The 19,892-nt window shown below is 40.1% G+C and overlaps 1 protein-coding gene across 1 annotated transcript in view; it reads right to left on the bottom strand.

The window, feature by feature from the left end:
* Window positions 1-395: 395 nt before the first annotated feature.
* Window positions 396-19,892, bottom strand: part of MSANTD1 (Myb/SANT-like DNA-binding domain containing 1) — a 22,602-nt gene continuing 3,105 nt past the window's right edge. The window contains 2 exon segments of the mRNA XM_010139594.1: window positions 396-1,447; window positions 11,915-12,199. Coding sequence (XP_010137896.1) covers window positions 1,207-1,447; window positions 11,915-12,199 — 526 coding nt within the window. The 3' untranslated portion in view covers window positions 396-1,206.

The following is a 19,892-nucleotide window of genomic DNA, read 5'->3' as shown; positions in this document are numbered from 1 at the left end:
AAATAAATGGTATATAGGAAACTCAGCTGACGAATTTTTTAATTTATGTTAAAGGTTTTTTCAGTGTTACGTTTCACTGAGGAACCAAAGGGTTGTACTTCATCTTAACGACTCAGATACAATCCTTTGTGCCTCCGGCTCCCTCTCGTGGTGTGTCGATGTTGAGCTGCCTCACAGACCACACCTTAAAACATGTAATTGCACACCGAAGCTGCGCCACCAGCAGCTGCTGCCCTGGAGGGGTTGAAGCTCTTCACGACTTCCATCTCCAGGTTTTGGGCATCAGTACAGGAGATCTTTACACTGCAATGAAGAACTAAAAGCCTTTGACAGTGCTTCTCTCTCCCAGTATTTTTCAGTGTCCCAAAGCATGCTGTCTGCCCAGCAATAATAACTGTTTCTTCTTTCTCTTTATTTCATTTGATAGATTATATATATATATGTATATACACACAGTACAATATTTTCCTTTTGTGATAGAGAATAAATGAGATTTTTTCATTGCTGGTTGTTCATTAAGTCAACAGATTCCAGTTAATAATGAAAAAAATTGAACATTTAATATCAAAAGCAACTTCAAGTATCTCCTATATGCTTTAGCATTCAGTATATAGTAAGGTGGGTTTGGGGTTTCCTTTTTATATCAAAAGTGTATTTGAATAGACTATTTTCACCCTAATACTTTAGAGTACTATTCATATCAGGCATGGAGTTTAAAATGATGTATCTCATGGTCCCAACTAGCTTTTCACAAGAACCATATTTCACTTGTACGATCATGGAGTATGTTTCAAAACAGGGTTTAATCATCAGCAAAGTCAAGATGCAGTTACCATGTTTAGAAATGCACTATTTCATTCTTCTACAACAGGTCAAGCTATAGTCCTTGACGCGAAGCAATATACAACACCACTGTTTGTAAAACGATACCCGACCTCGGCATAAATAGTACTAAAGTTCCAAGAGCTATTCATCCATTAACCTTTCCGTACAAAAATAATTCAACTCAGGCATATATTGCACTAGTTTTACCATAGCGGATAGCTCTCACCCTGCATTGTCTGTTCTCCTTGCTTAACTAAGGTTACACTAGGGTTTTAATTTCCATGGAAAACCTGGGAATAGGGCAACGGACACACATACGGTGTGCAATAAAGGGTTATCTATAATATCAACGGTAAATCTCAGAGGCATTCACAAAGGAAACTACACATTAGATTTGGAGATCATTTTTTCCAGTAGATTCATCATTCTCTCCTGTAACTGTAAGCTTTGGACTTGAATGATGTTTTGCTGGTCCAGAATCCTGCGCACTTCTCTACAGGTTTCTTCCATAGCTCTACTCAACTTCTTTTGTTCTTCCAACATGGCCTCCATTAATTTTAGCTTCTTCTTTTGGAAGCTGCAGCTCTGCATTTTTCTTTTCTTAACTGGTCTTTCTTCAGCTCTGAAATGTGAGTATTTGTTAACAATTAAATTCGTATTTATAACAAAAACGACTATGTTAGAACATATTCTATACTATATTCTTGGCCAAGCTACAACCTAGTTCTATTTTTAAAACCCTTCATGTTCTCTGTTAAATTCCTCTTAAGTTGATACCAAAACATAAGTATTTACTATATACTGCATAGTGTTACAGACTGTACACAAAAAGGGGGGGGTGGGTTTAGTGAGAATTTCCCCTGCAGAATACCAGGTATCTTTTCTTTTTCTTCTTTGTCCTTGAAATTTTTTACACATTGAATTTATAAACTGTATTGGGAGAGACATTTTGCTCATTTAGCCACTAAAACTCCAATTTTAAGGCTGCAATAACCATCCCATCCAGAGGAAGTGCTGCACCATGATGTATGGCAGTAAGTTACAACTTGTTTTTTAAGCCGGTAAGGCGGGTCCCACTACACAAAACTAGTCTCAGAATTTGCCCTTGCACTGAGACACAGCAGTTGCACTGATCAGGCTTTAATATATTCCATCACAAAATATTATAAACAACACAAAAGTTTAACTGGATACAGCTTACAAGATTCCCTTTTTTGGGAACGTATGAGGGGAAAGCTGTGGATGTTGTTTACCTGGACTTTGGTAAAGCTTTTGGCACTGTTTCCCACAGCACCCTCCTGGAGAAACTGGCCGCTCATGGCTTGGATCAAGGTACTTTTGACTGGATAAAAAACTGGCTGGATGCCTGGGCCCAAAGAGTGGTGGTGAACGGAGTTCAATCCAGCTGGTGGTCAGTCATGAGCGGTGTTCCCAGGGCTCAGTGTTGGGGCCTGTGTTCTTCAACATCTTTATCAATGATCTGGATGAGGGGATTGGTCATCAAATTTGGCAGGAGAGCTGATCTGCTTGAAGGTAGGAAAGCTCTACAGAGGGATCTGGACAGGCTGGATTGATGGGCTGAAGCCAGTTGTATGAGGTTCAACAAGACCAAGTGCCGGGTCCTGCACTTGGGTCACGACAACCCCCTGCAATGCTACAAGCTTGGGGAGGAGTGGCTGGAAACTGCCCAGCAGAGAAGGACCTGGGGGTGCAGGTCGACAGCCGATTGAATATGATCCAGCAGCGTGCCCAGGTGGGCAAGAAGGCCAACAGCATCCTGGCTTGTACCAGCACTAGTGTGGCCAGCAGGAGGAGGGAGGTGATTGTCCTCCTGTACTCAGCACTGGTGAGGCCACACTTTGAACACTGTGTCCAGTTTTGGGTCCCTCACTACAAGAAGGACACTGAGGTGCTGGCGAAGGGCAACAAAGCTGGTGAAGGGTCTGGAGCACCAGTCTTATGAGGAGCAGCTGAGGGAACAGTGGTTGTTTAGTCTGTAGGAAAGGAGACTGAGGAGAGACCTTATTGCTCTCTACAGCTACCTGAAAGGAGGTTGTAGTGAGGTGGCCATCAGTCCCTTTTTCCAGGTAACAAGTGATAGGACAACAGGAAATGGCCTCAAGTTGTGCCAGGGGAGGTTTAAATTGGACGTTAGGAAAAATTTCTTCACTGAAAGGGCCGTCAAGCACTGGAACAGGCTGCCCAGGGAAATGATTGAGTCACCATCCCTGGAGGTATTAAAAAGACATATAGATGTGGTGCTTAGTGACACAGTTTAGTGGTGGACGTGGCAGTGCTGGGTTAATGGTTGAATTTGATGATCTCAGAGGTCTTTTCCAACCTAAAGGATTCTATGATTGAGTGCATTTCATATCTACTTTTAGACATATTTACTAGTTGCACTTTAAGATTTTATTTTTTTAGTTAAATGTATTTGTCACAAACACAGGATACTTATGGCGCCCTTCTCATATTCAGGCTAATGACAAGTTTTTTCAAGTAGGATAGCTAACAAAACAAACCATATTTCCCTTCAAACTCCTACCATTTTAACAGACATTTCAAGCACACTATAACCCTCTGCCTACAGTTTTGTTTTCACCATAAAGGCAAGACTCTGTGTTCAATATAGTAATTAATTGCTATGTGGATTTTTAAAAAGTTCTTCTGAAATTCAGAAAGAGTATTTGTAGCCCTTGGCGAACACCACATTGCCAAATACAAGTATGTCTGTGTATTCAGTCATATTGATGTTTCTCTACGAGAATGTCTCTAAGTTCTCTCAGGGTATAAAAGCTAGACAAGCCTGTATCAAATTGAACATCCTCATCTGAAATTTGTAGAAATCCCATATGCAATTTGGGTAATATTTTAAGAATTACCTCTGCTTTGGGAGAACGCAAGCTAGGAACAAAGGCAGTGCTCTCAAGATGTATAGTTCACAGGGCCGTCCTTGGGGTGACAGTGCAACACATGACTTCAAAACCAGCCTACACAGCATACAAGTTAAAACGCACACACATAGATCTGTTTCTCTTAACCTGTAATCTAAGAAACAAGCTCTCTGAATTCTGAAGGAGGAAGAAAGCCAAGTAGAAGGCAAATGCGTAAGTGTACTACACATCTCAAAAACCTCCAGTTACAGCTGAATAACTTCCTTTCTAACTGAAAGTTATTGTCCATGTGTTTGTTCACAACTTTTGTAACTCCAGGCTGGAGTCCCCAATGTCAGAGGTATCTGATGATGGGTCTCGAAGTCCCTTCACACAAACAGCAGCCTCCAGGCAGCATCCTTTCTCGGTAGAATGCAGCAATGAAATAGCACAGTTGTGAACAGTATGCCATGTCAACAACCTTGCAGTTTTCAAGACATCCTTGAATAAGGATAACAAACTCTTGAAAAATGTTTTTTTAATTAACATGAAGAAGGAGAGAGGGGGAGGAGGTCACTCAGCTATGGCAGATTTCTATCGTAATTTCATTCACATGTTCGTATCCTACTTGACAGGCTTTGTGCAACAGCGACTGTGACACTCAGATCTCTCAGCAAGAGAAATAAACAATCCTAAGCACCTGAAAGACCTAATGCAAATATAACAATAAGACAGAAGCCCCTTAACATTTAAGAGTGCTATGACAGTAAAAAGGTGAGATCTATGAAAAGTAACAAGTGAATTAAGTCAAATACTATTAAAAGCTTAGAGAGAAAAAAAATAGAATTGGTCCTGAGGGAAACTGTTTGAGTACCGTTTAGTCATTTGAATGTGCTGTCCCTCTAAGCGTAGGGCAGAAAGAACAGCAGTCTCCTGTTATAAACATACACTGTCATGGTGAACAGAGACAGCTGACTCTCAGATTGTCCAAGATTTTAAAGTTACTTGTACAATTCAAAGGGGTTTATCACCATTACACTGCTATGATGATGCTAAGGGAAAGGAGAAGTCATCATCCATATGCAAAACAAAATTTTGGAAGGTATACAGAATAAACTCACCTTTGCAGATTCTATATATCATATTTGATTTTGGGTATCAAATAAATGTGTGTAAAATAAATACATGCCACTCTGCTCTAACTGTGAGTCAAGCTTGCAGCTGATCACTGAGATTACCACAGCCAGACAATCCTGCATGAACGGGTCTTGGCTGACAGCAAATTCTGTTTGCCCCCATTAACTCTAAGAGCCAGAATGATTTGAAACATGGTTCTCAAAGAGGTCAAGCAAGCAAGTGGAAAAGGTCTACAGCAGTCTAAGGACAACACTGCATCTGTTATTCCATGGTTCCCATCACTGCACTCAGAGCCACAAGAATGCATGCTTTCTGGTAAGCAGACCAAGAAACTTGCTGAAAAGATGGTATTGTTTAAGCCAAAGTCACCTTTTGAATTTAAACTTGTCTTCAGAGAGCACTTAAGTATTGAAAACTCAGTGGATCTCTATCCTCTTCCCTAGACAGCACTAGAATGCAGCCATGGTAAGACTCTCGTCTGAAACAAGTAAAAACTAGCTCCTAGAGCCACAAGGGGGCTTGCGTCTTGTCAAAGCAAGCCCTGGTGAGAATGGTCCTTAATAAGGAATGAGAGAGAAAATCTGAGGCATGTCAATGGTACTCAGCCGCACTGACTTCCTCGGCAATTGTAGCTGTCATTTGGTTTTTAATTTCAACTGAGACAAAAAAAAAATAATGGAAAAAAGGAAATGGAGTGATTTAGATTGAAAGATCTAAAACAAGCCTTACTTTTAAGATAAGAAAAAAAATCTTAGGAGTATTTTCCTAAAGTCAGTACAGGATTTTATCTGTTTTTTAGTTAAAAAAATGTGGTCCATCAAAAACCTGTAAGATGTATAATACATCCAAGACAATAATTGTCCTGCACATGTCCAGAAAGGAAAGAGTCAAAATGTCTTGTGATGAGGGCAGCTACCTGAGGAACTGCATCAGCAGTATCTGCAGTCTGCTAATAACTGAGAAGGTACTTGCTGACAAGTGCTTGCTCAAAATCGGGTTTCAGCACAGAGACATCCCCCCAAAAGCCAGGGCACAAGGGTTCTTCAAGGTCTCCTAATTACTCTCTGTATTTGTTTACAATTAACAAACACAGCTTGGTAATTAGACAGCCTTCATTAAAAAAAAAATACTTATTTCAGACACTCCTGGCTTTGGTAGCATTCCCAATCTCCTTTTCTCTCCAGCCATAGTGACTATTAATGGAAGGTTTTTATGAGCAGTCACAAGTCCATAGTAAGAACTTGGAATTTATAATCCTTTTTTCTTGCAGAATGGCTCCTGAAGCAGAGCTCTTGAGAAGGGATCTATAAAAGAAGAATCTAAAGAATCTAATTTACAAGTAAGGAACCTTCAGTGTTATGAAACAATATAAAACGTCCGGTGATGACTGAAGGAGTTATCTGAATACTGAAGTGTTTCCTCAGACAATGAGCCACCTTTTTTGAGAAGTTCTAGGCCACCTAGGTAAAATACCAGAGAGACCTCTCCACTGTCAATAACTTTTTATAACAGAAAGTCAAGGGGGAAGCAGAGATAGGAATGTGGGTTCAGCATTGAATAACCCACCAGCATCAATATCCTCAGATAGTTTTAGCTAGGACTGTTGTCTAGTCTGGCAAGCTATAGGCATGAGCATAAGAAATTATCAATGTTTGCTAGAACCATCTGGTTCCTGTTGCTGATTCTCCGTGTTGCATTTCGATGCAGGCAACATCTCTCTCTGTGACAATAGGGGTGCAATAGATTGTGACAGCATCCACAGCCTCTACCAAAGAAGCATTTCCACTCCTTCCCAAGCCTAGTCCTTGAAGGTAGATTTTGAGATCTGGAGGAAAGAGAGGTCTAGGAAATCCAAGACCTCAAATACAATCTGCTCTCAAATACAATCCCTGTCTACGACAGGGAGCCTCCAAGAGAATTGGCACTGGTATTCCCCTGACCATACGAACAAACTATGGAAGAGCTCTGGCACTGGGGCCATGTTCCAAGCAGAACCTTGAAAAACTATTTCCATACTATGCTCTAAAACAGACAAGCAGGATTCAAAGGAAGCAAACCAAGAAGAAAACATTCCATCTCATCTAGGAGGCTGAGCAGAAATGACAGTGTGTATTGGGGACCAGGGAGAACAAAGCAAAGCCTCCAGATATAATTAGGCACGATATTAGGCAAGTCTCAAATGCATTTGCTGTCTACCCTTCTAAGATCAATTTAATTCACTGTTCAATTAAAAGTTCCTTGATTGATTGCCTACACTCACCCAATAAGGCTCATTTCAGGGATGTGTGTGAATAATTAATGAAGCAGGAGTTGAATAGAAAGACTAATCTAGCTACCAAAATATATTACCTCCACAAAAACAATGCTTGCTTTCTGGGTATTTCATGGCAAATGGGTCTCCAGTACCACCAGTTTCTGGAATGTATGGCTTTCAACAGCTAACAGCTGTTTCTGGCTTGGTTGTGCTTTTTTAGCTATGTACAAATCTGAGTAGACCTCCATAGCCCATATCTCTATGGAAAATAATTAACAATGACCTGGAAATAAGTAATATTAATATTAGAGATGGCACAAAGATCTTCCAAGTTTAAGGACTGAGGATCAGGCAACCTGGATCTTCTGGTAAACTAGGCTCGTTGGAATACACCAGATGCATTCAAGAATTAATAAAGCTCATCCCTGAAGTAAAGTTTGGAAAAGAACCACAAAAATGACTTGGAACCTGGGCAAAGCATCTTGCTATGATAAGTCTGCATAACAAGTTAAGATGCACTACATAATGTGCATACCCTAAAGCTCAAACTTCTTTGTAGATGCTGCCCATTCAGATTTTAAATAGCCATGGCATAATTTTAGAAAGATTAAAGGCTTTGCCAAAACTCTTATTTCCTGAATTAGCATCCTCACCAAGTTTTCATGCAGTCCTACTAAACAGTTCTTATCTTGGTTAATTCATGTTACCAGTTCTTATTCTTTCTCTATCTGTAAACATTCTGCACCAAATTATTTAATCTACATTAATAATTAAAGAATACCAAAGATGGTATGATCATGGTACACAATTACCTTGAGGCAAAAAGTGAAAAATACTGAAAGAGTATCCAATATAATGAAAAGAAAGATAAATAGAAGCAACATCTGAAAGTTTAATTTACTCTACTAACATTAGAAACAAGACACTGGTTTAAGCAAAGGACTAATCACTGCAGCAGATCCCCGTAGGGAAGAGTGAATTCTCCATCTTCTGAATATATCAGTTCTGCACTGGATAACTACTAAAACGTTTCCAAGAGTCAAACAAATCATAGAAACCAAGAAGTGGAGGCACAACAGAGACTTGTGGTTCCTGAACGCAGTGGTCCCCTGCAGAAAGGAAGCACGTCACAGCACTACCCCTCAGTAACGTATTAGGGCTCCAAATGCAAATACAGGAATGGTGTTTAACAAGAAGTCAGACTAGATGGCCTGGTGGGTTTGTTGTGGTCTATATGATCTACGAAAGTAACTCTTCCGCCCCCATTTTCAGTATGACAGAAATGGCAGAACAGATGAAGTCTGAACTATGCTCACAGTCTATGTAACTATGTTCTACCACTACTTTAACAATTAAAATACCTCAAATTAGTCCATGGGGTGAAAAAACATTGGTTTCAAGTAGATAAAAAGTCATTTATAGTGGCGTCAGGAATTTTTATTTTAAAGATTTAAGCTGCAGTGCAAGACTCACCACACTACATTATATTACCTGACTGAAATAGAATAATTCTATTATTGTCAGATGTTTTATGGACATTGCAATATAACACCAGCTTTGTTGAAGGCCAAGAGCAGTGTTAAAACAATACTGAACAAATAGCAGGTGCCCCATCAAAGGGAAATAGGAATTCCAAATATTTTCTTCATCAGCAAATTGCAGCAAAAGTAGAAGTTAATCACTAACTACCAAAAATTTTTTTTGTAAGAAGGTCCCAAACTCAAATAATTTCCAATAAAATGCAAAGAAACCGTTCCAACTATTTTTAGCTCGAGGGTATGTATGTATTGACTGAAGTATAAATCTTGACATTTTTCTCTAGCATGAAAGCTAAATATTAAATTCAATTTTTTTTAAAGTTGTAATTTATATAGCCGAGTAGCCTCCTGCTGTGTTCAAGGACACTGTGGAAAATACAAAGTTGGCACTCAAAAGCTGTGTTTGAGAGTTTAAGGGAGTAACAGTACAAGGGAGTGTAAAAGTTGACTTTAAAAAAAGTGCTGTTTGAGGGTTTTTTCATTATCCATTGTTCCCATAACATTTTGATTTTTATTACCGAAGAAAAAGTCCCACAGTGTAAGCTTACTTTGCACACTTGACTGGTCTGTGTATAGTCTGCCTCACAGAAAAATAAGGAAAATACTGTTGTAACACATGCGGCTGTAAAATGCATCTATATTTTTACGTATAGCTATGTGTGTATTTCTCAAAATATGTTTCAAAATACTTGTTTTGCCTAGCTGTAAAGTACAAAATTTGAGAGGGAAGATGAGGATTTGAAACGTTCTTTTAATTTCAAATCCCAGTATTGCCTTTGGTTCTTATTTTGAATCTGTTAGATCAACTGTGGGCCTTTTAGGGGCAAGTGCATTTACAAAACAGCAAAGATGGCCCCGAATTTTCTATGCTAATTCTTTTCTCTCTTGTTGGCTATTTCACAGCATTTTTCAAATACAGGATGCCACACTAATTGCTTAAGCTGAAAATTGCTTCTCAGTTCACAATTCTCTATTGGTAACTCTAAAGGAATTATCTTCCTTGTCTCACCAAGGCAGCTCTACGGGATTTTAACCCCTCTGGTATCGTTAGCAAGCGCTGCATTTCCTTCTGGCCACGAAAGGGTTCCCTGCTCTTCTCTCATGCACCAGGCTAAACTGACCAGGTCAAAGCTCTAGCAGCTTTTCAAAACCCTGCTATGACCATTGGAATACCACATTTCCTCCTTCCAGATACATGCCCCATTAATATCACAAGTGCCTCCTAGTTTTTAATCCAATCACAATGCTCACCTGAAATGTTATGTTAATCTCTCATGTGGTATCTACTGCTCAACTTCTTTTTTTGTTAAACCCAGCAGAACTATGTTTTAACTCATGGATATGTACATATCTTGCTGTTAAATGATACACACCGTATTATATTGGACACTGTTCTTTTATAGTAGAGACAACTGTGAGAGCATGGCTGCATTAGTAAGTTTGGGAGCAGCGTATTATGAAGGTCCTACCACACTGACAGCTGACCTACCCTTCCCTCCAAGCTCCCCAATGCTGTTCCACAGCCATCCTTAGCAGGCGACAGCAGCACGGCAGCCTGACCTACTGCGAGGATGAAGCACCTCTATCTGCTGTGCAGACTTGCAGTCAGTTGAAAGCCAGCTTGTGCCATTGAAGGCTAGGTTTAAATGACCTGCAGCTTCTAAACTGGCCAAGAAAAGTTAAGATTTTTTTTTTAATAAAACAAGTTAGGTAAGTACCTTAGACAAAGTAAAAAAAAAAAAAACAACAAAACAAAAAAAACCCCAACACTGAACCTGAAGCTGGTTAAAATGCAGTATAGCCTAAATTTTCCAGATTTTATCACTGTGGAAATAATTCAGGTATAGTAGCTGAAGTCCACTTGAGCTGTAAATGAAAGCATCTGCATGACAGAGGGAGTTCATGCACAAACTGTAAGCACAATAGATAACGTGTTTATGGTTGAATAGCTTGACTTCTGTGATGGCTTGATTACACTCTGCAATGAAACCTGGTGTGGTGACCTCTGATCTCCCCTACCAGTCACCTAGGGTACAAAATCCTGTGTTGTCCTGCAGCTGTCCCTAAGCTGAAGAAACCGGACATCTGGCATTTTTTCAAAGTCTGATGTTACTAAATGGTCTATAAACTATACCTCGTTGTGGAAAAGTGATCTTCTAATTAAATATTAACTAATATTATTGGAAATCAATTTGTGAATTGGGAAAAAGTTATTGCATCTGAAATGTGTTCTTGGAGTTTGCAAATCCTAAAATCATGAGATATTGTGCACCATAGACATCAACTACTTAGAATGAACTAGGGTGAAAAAAAACCATTCGAGAACAAAAAGGTTTCTACAGTTCAAGTTCGATTATAAGGTATTTTAAAAGTTTTAAAAAATAATTCGCTGTTCAAGGGTTATTTGATTGAATGAGTTTACCCTGGTTCTGTTCATCCAAGAGCAGGCCTGGAAACAATAATTCAGACTTGTTAGGCTGGTTCTTCCTTCATCTCAACACCTTCTCAGTTGCATGACTGACAGATAATTTTACTATTATAGTTAAAGCCTCACAGACTCACGATAAGGATCTCTAGGATCAACTTCTTTCCCTGCCAGAAAACTGTAATCAACTCTTATTTCACACCACTTTGGGTGAAAAATGAGACCAGTAAATTCTAAATTCTCTATGAAGTGTACAACCCTGCCTTTTGTTAAAGCACTGCCATCTAGAGAACTCCAATCTCCTCAGAAAAGGAAACTCAGGTTTGCATTCTCAAACCACTATTTACTTTGCAAAAGTGACACTCTCAATTGTGTTTAAAATGCTGCAATGTGCTTTCAAACTGGCTGAGTAGCATTTCAGCATCCAGAGAAATATTTAGTTTGCATCTTTTCACCATTTTAATAATAGCTGAAGCCAGAGAAATTTCATACTCATATCAAAAGCAAAACTAGAGCAAGCCAAAAATCATCTAAGCAGCCTGTTCATATCTCTGCACCGCAGGACTCTCTTGAACATGCCTATAATCTCCCCTCGTGTGAGCAGCAGTGACATGCACAACATATTTTGGCAATATTATACTTTTTGCCCAGTTTTCCTTCTCCCTTCCGGTCTCTCATAAAGGAATAAAGAAAATGCCAGAGTTCAGCAAAGTGACTGGGAAACAGATCTTGTTTGTGATTTACAGAAAAGATACAACAGCTGTTAGAGAAAAGTGTGCTAGGGTGTCCACACAGCAGTAGATCTGGTTCATTCTGTGAAATACAAGGTGGGGGGGAGGGGAGGGGGGTGGATAGGTGCTACCTCAGCTTGTAAGAAAGTAAGCTGGATGAGCTCTCTGAATGTTCATCTTCAAAGCACTCTTCCCTTCCTTCATATGTAAACTGGTTATATGGCAAATACAGAGGTGTAGACTTAGCTGATGGAGACTGCGAGGCCTCCGTCTGTGACGTAGAAGGACCTGGTTGCTGGTTTTCATGCATTTTCACATCGCTGTGGTCTGTCACTTTGGATAAGATCCTATCAATGGTTTTGTAGTAAGGCCAGTCAGGTGCAACGGTTTCACTGTCAGTCATGCATTTTAATTTCCTGTAAGAAAAGGCATGTAACATTAAGGCTTGTTTTCCTATAAGAGAACTTCTCATACAGATGTTCTATATCTCAAAACATTTGTTCTGGTCGCATTTAGAAGTCAAACTGAATGCTTTCAATGAGAAGAACATCAACCACCCTTTTTTTTCTTTTGACCTCCAACGTAACCTTTTAGTTTCTTTTCCTGGTTTTGACCTGTGATTAAAAGTTGCATATAAACTCCAAATGAAATTCAAAACAAAGAACATCGCAACTTCCAATGGAAACAGCACTATTGGTTGTAGAATAATTTTTCTTCCCCTTACAGAGTGCCAGTAACAGTAAGACTGACAGCAGACACTGAAAACTAGCAGGCCACACACACACCACAGCCTTTTCCAAACTATGGGCAGCCCTGTTCTCCCATGCTTTGAAGAATGAGTATTTATTTTCCTCTATGAGTACAAGTGGCTATAAATATAACTCATGTCCTTTTCCTAACATTGCATACAAGCTCTGGATTGCCGAGGTAAACACCCTAGTAACAACCATGAGATGTAGATGTCTGTTCATCTGCTACAGAATAAAGATCAGTGTAGAAAGAAGTACAAAGTTACATTAGTTCATCAAAAAAAATCCCAACAAAACCAGTTGATAATGCACTATAATCATGCACAAAAATATTACAGTGAAAGGAATGTCAACCACGACCTTGTCTTTCACATGCCCCTTCCTATGAGATCTATTATTCAGTCTTACCGCAAAGTTCTCTACCACCCCACTTGGTACCCATTACTTTCTTTATTTCTGCTGAAAAACATAATGCTGAGGTGCATAGAAGAATTATATATCTCAAAGAAAATCCAGTGCCCAGCTAAAGACTCAGATTTTCTTTTCATTTGCCTTTCCAGTTGGGAACTGGTTTCTCTAAATCAAAATGCAGCAAGGGAGCACAACAGGTAAGGCAAGACCAAGGAAAATGTTCCGTTTTCATAAACCCATTTTCATTCAAATTAACAAAAAGCTGAACCAAATCTGATTCTCACAGCTAGCTAGAGGTTTCCATTTGCAGGGGAAGAAAAAAAAAAAAAAGATAAAAACTGTTTCTGGACACCTGGCCCACCCCCTTTTCTTGAAGCCTTTCTTGAGTCTCTCCTCCTCAGAATCCATCCTGCCCACACCAGTCCTGCAAAGAATAGAATTAAATAACATGTAAACATTATAAAAATGGTGCCAAACTTAAAAGCGAGAACTTGAGGCTGTTGCTTTTAAACAGCTCTCATCTGAGGTTAAGGGGGAATCCACCGGTGAGGAACGAAGGCAAAAAGATTTGCTTAGATTTTAAAGCTATTTAAGGATTCTTCTTTTTTTTCCTCATTCTTGCAAGGTCTGATGAGCTTTTCCAGCTATTTAGAAATGCGCATCACAGTACTGCATAGCAAAGCCTCCATAGCCGTCCATATTTTTATGCCCTCTATGCATTCAAAATTTTGATTTCATACATGTTTCACAACTTACTGCTGCAATTTCATAGTCAGAGAATACCTAGCACAACCTACAAATACATGTATATCTATCCTGCACAGATAAAAAATAGCTAAATTCAGGGCTGACAGCAACCATCACTTGATATTGATTGGTTTTAGTTCAATTGTTTAGGCTTTTGCATGAAAAACATATCAACTATGAGCTACTAGCCACATCCTCATTGTTTGCCCATGTTGAAACCCCCAATATATCCAAGCAATGGGCTTTAAAAGCATTACCGTCCTCACTGCAACCCGTTCACTGTGGTTGGTCAGTCACACCCACAGGCAAGAGAGCAAAATGCCATGTGTGAGCACATCTCACTTATGCCAGTGAAGTCCAGCAGCTGCACTGAGATTTCACAGAGCAGGTTTTGAGTCTTGAGGACTGCAAAACATTGTGCCAAAAAGGACAGGAGAAGCTCAAAGCTGGTATTCTGTGACTCTGCTCTGGGGGCAAACTTGTGTTTAGCCTAGCATTGACCAGGACCCCCAAGTCCTCACGAGCAGACTGCCACCCAGCCAGTCTGCCCCCAGTCTGCATCAGTGCAGGGAACTCGACCATCCCAGGGGGAGGACTTTGCATTTCTCTTTGCTGAATTTCGCGAGGTCTCTGTCAGCCCATTCCTCAAGTCTGTCCAGGTCCTTCTGAATGACAGCCCTGCCCTCACATGTGCAGTCTGCAGCCCCCCAGTATGGCGCCATCTGCAAAATAGTGAGCATTGCACTCCACCACCTCCTCCTCCAGATTGTTGGTATTAAATAGGGCATGTCCCTGTACAAACCCCTGCAGTCCTCCACTTGGAATGAGCCTCTAGGTAGAGCACAAGCCATTAACTACTGCCATACTACTATTGAGCCCAGAGATCCAGTCAGTTTTTCACCCAGCTGGTAGTCCATCCATTTGAAGTATAACATCCCAACTTGGATACAAGGATGTTCCTGGAGACCGTGCCAAAAGGTCTCTGCTGTCAAGCTAGACAACGTACATTGCTCTACCCTCATCCACAGATCTAGTCATTTCATCACAGAAAGCAAGCAGGTCAGTCAAATTCACTCTTTGTAAATCCATTCTGGCTATTTTCAGTCATCACCTTCTTCATGTGACAGGAAAATACTTCCAAGATGGCTTGCTCTGTGATCTTCCCAGGAGTTTAAGGGAAGCTGATCAACTTTTAATTCCTGTTCTTGCCTTCTCTGAAGATGAGTTCAACAATGGCCCTTCTTTAATCCCCAGGGACCTCCCTCCATCTTCACAAACTTTCTGAGGTGATTCCTGACTCAGTCCTTTTCTGCTACTGCTACTTCCTCTAACCCTGCTCCAGGCACACACGAGTGAGAGACCTGGACGATGAAGACTGAGATAAAGAAGGTACTGAGTATCCTCAGCCTTACTACTTGCATCTGCTTTCACTAAATCATCCACCTCCAGTGGTGATTTTCAGGGCAACCCCCAGTATCAACACAGGTTGAGGGATGATGTGTTTGAGAGCAGTCCTGTGTGGAAGCACTTGGAGGTACTGGTGGATGAAAAGCTGGTCATGAGCCAACAATGTCCACTCGCAGCCCAGAAGGCCAGCTGTATCCTGGGCTGCATCAAAAGCAGCGTGGCCAGCAGGTTGAGGGAGACGATCCTGCCCCTCTACTCCACTCTGGTGAGACCTCACCTGCAGTGTTGTATTCACTTCTGGAGTCCTCAGCACAGGAAAGACATGGACCTGTTGGATCAGGTCCAGAGAAGGGACACGAAAATGATCAGAGGAATGCAACACCTCTGCTGTGAGGACAGACTGAGAGGGTTGGAGTTGTTCAGCCTGAAGAAGAGAAGGCTCCAGAGAGACCTTCTAGCAGCCCTACGGTACTTAAAGGGGGCCTACAGGAAAGTGGGGATCAGACTTTATAGATGGGCCTGTAGTGATAGGACAAGGGGTCATGGTTTTAAACTAGAAGAGGAGAGATTCAGACTAGATATAAGGAAGAAATTCTTTACTGTGAGGGTGGTGAAAAACCGGCACAGGTTTCCCAGACAGGTGGTAGAAGCCCCATCCCTGGAGACATTCCAGGTCAAGTTAGATGGGGCTCTGAGCATCCTGATCTAGATGAAGATGTCCCTGCCCATGGCAGAGGCATTAGACTATACGACCTTTAAAGGTCCCTTCCAACCCAAACCATTCGATGATTCTACGAGAAGTGTTCAGGAGTAGGTATCAGAGAGCTGTGGAGTTGCAGCTGTATAAAACCAGGAACTTCTCTGGCTCTGAATGCATTGAATGGATACTAATTCTTCCACTTTTGACCGCTTACCATAGCTCTGGGCTAAAAAAAAAAAAAAAAAAAAAAAAAAAAGGATCACTACCAGGAGGTAGGCAAGAGAACTTTGTTAGCTTAAAAGCAGCACCAGCAGCAACCATCTACCTGTATGGAGTCTGGCTCATACGTAAAGAATAACGGATAAAGTAGATGGAGAGATGAGAAGATAAGGGGAAGGGAGTGCCAGTCCTTTGGAAAAGAAGAAGGAATGCTGCAGGAGAGGTAAACAGGGAGAACATTCACTGGAGCAGTGGTGACGGTTTAGCTTTCTGGTAAAAACAAGCCTAACAGCTAACTTGATATTAATATTACAAAGTTTCAGGATTCACTAACTTAAATTTATTTTTCCTGCAACTGCCAGAAATCCAGAAAACCTAGTGAGACAGCTGAGAGTTTTTGCCTGCATTGGGGTAAAGATTACCCTGAAGTCTACAGCAGAACTGAAGTCTACAGCCAAGATGAATTTGCTGCTGTCAGTCATTACCGTAACTTATCACAGCAGGTCTGAGTTGCATCCAAAATAAAGTTGCTTTTTTTTTTTTTATTTATTTTGTTTCTCTGTGGCTTTGTTTGTTTGTTTTAATGGAAAATTAAGATGGTTAAAAAAAAAAACCAGGACAATAGTAATGATGGGATGCAATAGCCCAGAAATGAGGAAGAGGAGCCAAACATCCATCACTTTGAAATGGGGCGTGAGCAAGCCAGGCAGAAAAATGAGGTAAGAAGCAGGGGCATGTGAGAGAGCCAGCAGACTGCAAAATAAATTCACACTGGGTTTATCTAGACCTGATGCTGTTTCAAGGGGCTCTACTGAAATCCAGCTGAGAGCAGAGGCAACTGAGAACTCACTCCAAAATCTCAGGGATCAGGGTTGAGTTTCCAGTGGGTAAGTATCTGAAGTATGAAAAACATTGTCAACTCAGTTAACCTGGAAGGTGGCTGCTTGTCTTATTGCAGAGAAGTGAATAAATTAATGGGCTTTGAGAGCCTACCTCCAAAACACTGCACTGAATGGACTGAGGCAACAATTGAGCAATTTGTGCTGCCGTTGACCTTTCTTCAGACTTTATTTGCTGTGCCTATTAATTCACCTTCTAAAATAAAATTATTACAATATTACGTTCTAAAGAGTTTTTTAAAATCATTGTTTAGTCAGTAAAAAGCAAGCAATCTATAACTTGCCCTTTTTTTTTAGGCTTTGCTCAAAACACTATTGCTTTTTTATTATTACTACGGTATTTGATATTACTACATGCCTTAAGGAATGGATACAAGATCCATCTCCTGGGGCTTCTGAGAAAAGCTTTCAAAATAAATAATAAATAGCAACTGTTCATGAACCAATCAATGTTGAGGAAAAGATGTATGAAAGTACAGTACTAAGTTGTGTATCTGCTATAAATTATTAAAATTAAAGATCGTAAAATATTCAAATTCAACTTTCTGCAGTAATTTGGCTGCACTTATATTTTATCATTTGCCGTAGCAGAGGTCAAATATTCCAGTTGCTTAATGTCACAGAATATAGCAACGGATTACAGAAGCAACAATGTTTAATTGCTATCATGTACACATGAAAATAAAAAATTAGACTAATCTTTTATTCAAATCATGAGACTGACTCAAATTTACCAATCATTAACATTAATTGACTATGATTCACAGCAAAAAGCAACAGCTGCATCCTGTTTTCCAGGCTTTGGGGAGGGTGATGTTCTTGAAAATAATAAATTCGCATTCACACAGTTCTTATTTTTAAACATCAGAAGGAATCAGTAGACCACTGGGCAAGTTTTACAAACCCCGCTTCCCCCTCACAAGCCATTGTGCATTGTGCCAGTGGAAATATAGTAACAGCAGACACAGCGCACTGTTACACATCACGATCAGCGAGTTAGTGGTGACAGGACAGTGCTTTCTTTTAGGACTCATCACAGGTTGATACGTGCTCAATGCCCCAAGTAGCCTACACAACAGCAAGAATTCAGCACGTACTCTAAGTGATGCCAAGCTGCAAGAGCTGGCACGCTAACCTTGGCAAAACTTATGATGACCAGCACATCAGAAAGCTTAACTTTGGATTCCAGCAGGCTTGACTCAGCCCTTCCTCCTTCCGAGATGGATAAATAGGAAGGTTCAAGCAGCACAGGTGTCTTTAAAATTGAGCATTAAAAATCTGGTGGCTAATCTATCCCAGCAGATGTTTCAGATTCTACAGCAATTCCTAAAAGCAGAATTTTACTCAAATGCACCTGCAAAAAAAAAAATTTCCTTCCACCGATGGTGCCATGCAGAATTTTCCACCCAGCCAATTTCCATGGTAGATGAAATGGTCCTTTAATACACTGAGAACTCCAGTAAGAATTACTACAGGTCGTGGTATACTTTTCTCTGAATACTTTCCTCTGAATGCACTTGGACTACAGGGTAAGGCAGAGGAGCACAGGAACTGCTCCCATCTCAGCCCATCGTCCCGCTGCCTCACTTCTGACAAAAGGTCAGTGCTAAATTCTTCAAGAATCATTTTGATGGACAGGTTTTAGGGGCACATTCGCCCATAAAGACACTTGCTCACTTTTTCATTGGCAGCTACTAATATCCTGAAACTTGTTGTCTATTATAACTCTATCTAATTTGAAGACAAACAATGTCTGTATTTTTATTTAATAAATTTAATCTTTAGAGTAAAAATAATAAAACAACCTACCGCTCTCTTGGTGTCGACGATTTTCAGTGGTAATGAGTTCCACATGCTTATTAAGCCGTGCAATATGACTTTATATGACTTTAACTAGTTTTATTCTTGCCTTGCAATTCCAATAAATAAGGTTCTTGTATTGTAGCAGAAGAAATATCTGCTTTATATTCTGAAAAATAGTACTGTACATTTTTAAGCACCTCTAGAACTCTTTTCTGTTTCTTTGCTTTCTTTCCAAGTGAGTCACAAACTTTTCCATTTCTCTTGATAAAGCCAGCTTTCTACTTTGCAGCCTAATTGTGTTTCTAAACATGGTTGCAATCCTCTTGTCACCTTGTTGAAATACAGGGCAGTCGCAAATAAACACAAGAATTCAAGGAGGAAACAATGACATAAATTAAATTTTAACATCTGAATAATGTTTTTACCTCAGATATGGAGGAACGGAATACAATCACCCTAAAATTGCTTTTGTGACAGATGCTCACATGCACCCGAACTAACTTTATCTGGCAGCACACAATTCCACGTAGGATCCAAACGTACCCAGAACCAGGGTGAATACTTGGGCTGTGAGACCATACTGAGCTTTGTCACCGTAAGCATGCATGGAGCTGCATTACCTGCAGCAACTACAATAATGAGTGGCTAAGAAATGCTCCTCCCTCGCCTATTTTTGACTGACTTTGACTCCCGCACAGCGAGCAATGGCTTTCACTGAGCAAAGTAAGAAAACTAATATTTATAGAACAACATCTTAAAATACTATGAGATCCTCCAGCTGGAAAGCCATTATAAACATGTTCACTGCTTGCTATTTTACATCCTTTAATGTTTCAGATCATTAATACCTGTTTCAAGAGATGTCCCAAGATAAGACATGCCAGTGATAACACTGAACTAGGTTACAAGGACTAGGAGAAATATTAAAGTGCTGCTTCCCCTTTAATTGGAAAAAAACCCCACATGTATGCATACATGCATATACATGTGCATAGCAATTTTATTTTCCTTTGTGAAATTGTGGCACGTAGATAAATAATATTATTTGATTAAATATTCTAATCCAATTCGTTTCTGACTATTAAAGTAAGGCTAGAGACCACAGCACCTTTGCAACACTGTGAAGAGTTGCCTAAAAAAAGTAAAGGATCCTGAAGTGATGAGAAGAAAAAAC

This window comes from Buceros rhinoceros, unplaced genomic scaffold (genome assembly GCF_000710305.1).
Source record: "Buceros rhinoceros silvestris isolate BGI_N320 unplaced genomic scaffold, ASM71030v1 scaffold1267, whole genome shotgun sequence".
Taxonomy (NCBI): Eukaryota; Metazoa; Chordata; class Aves; order Bucerotiformes; family Bucerotidae; genus Buceros; species Buceros rhinoceros.
This window is presented reverse-complemented; position numbering and strand designations above follow the sequence as displayed.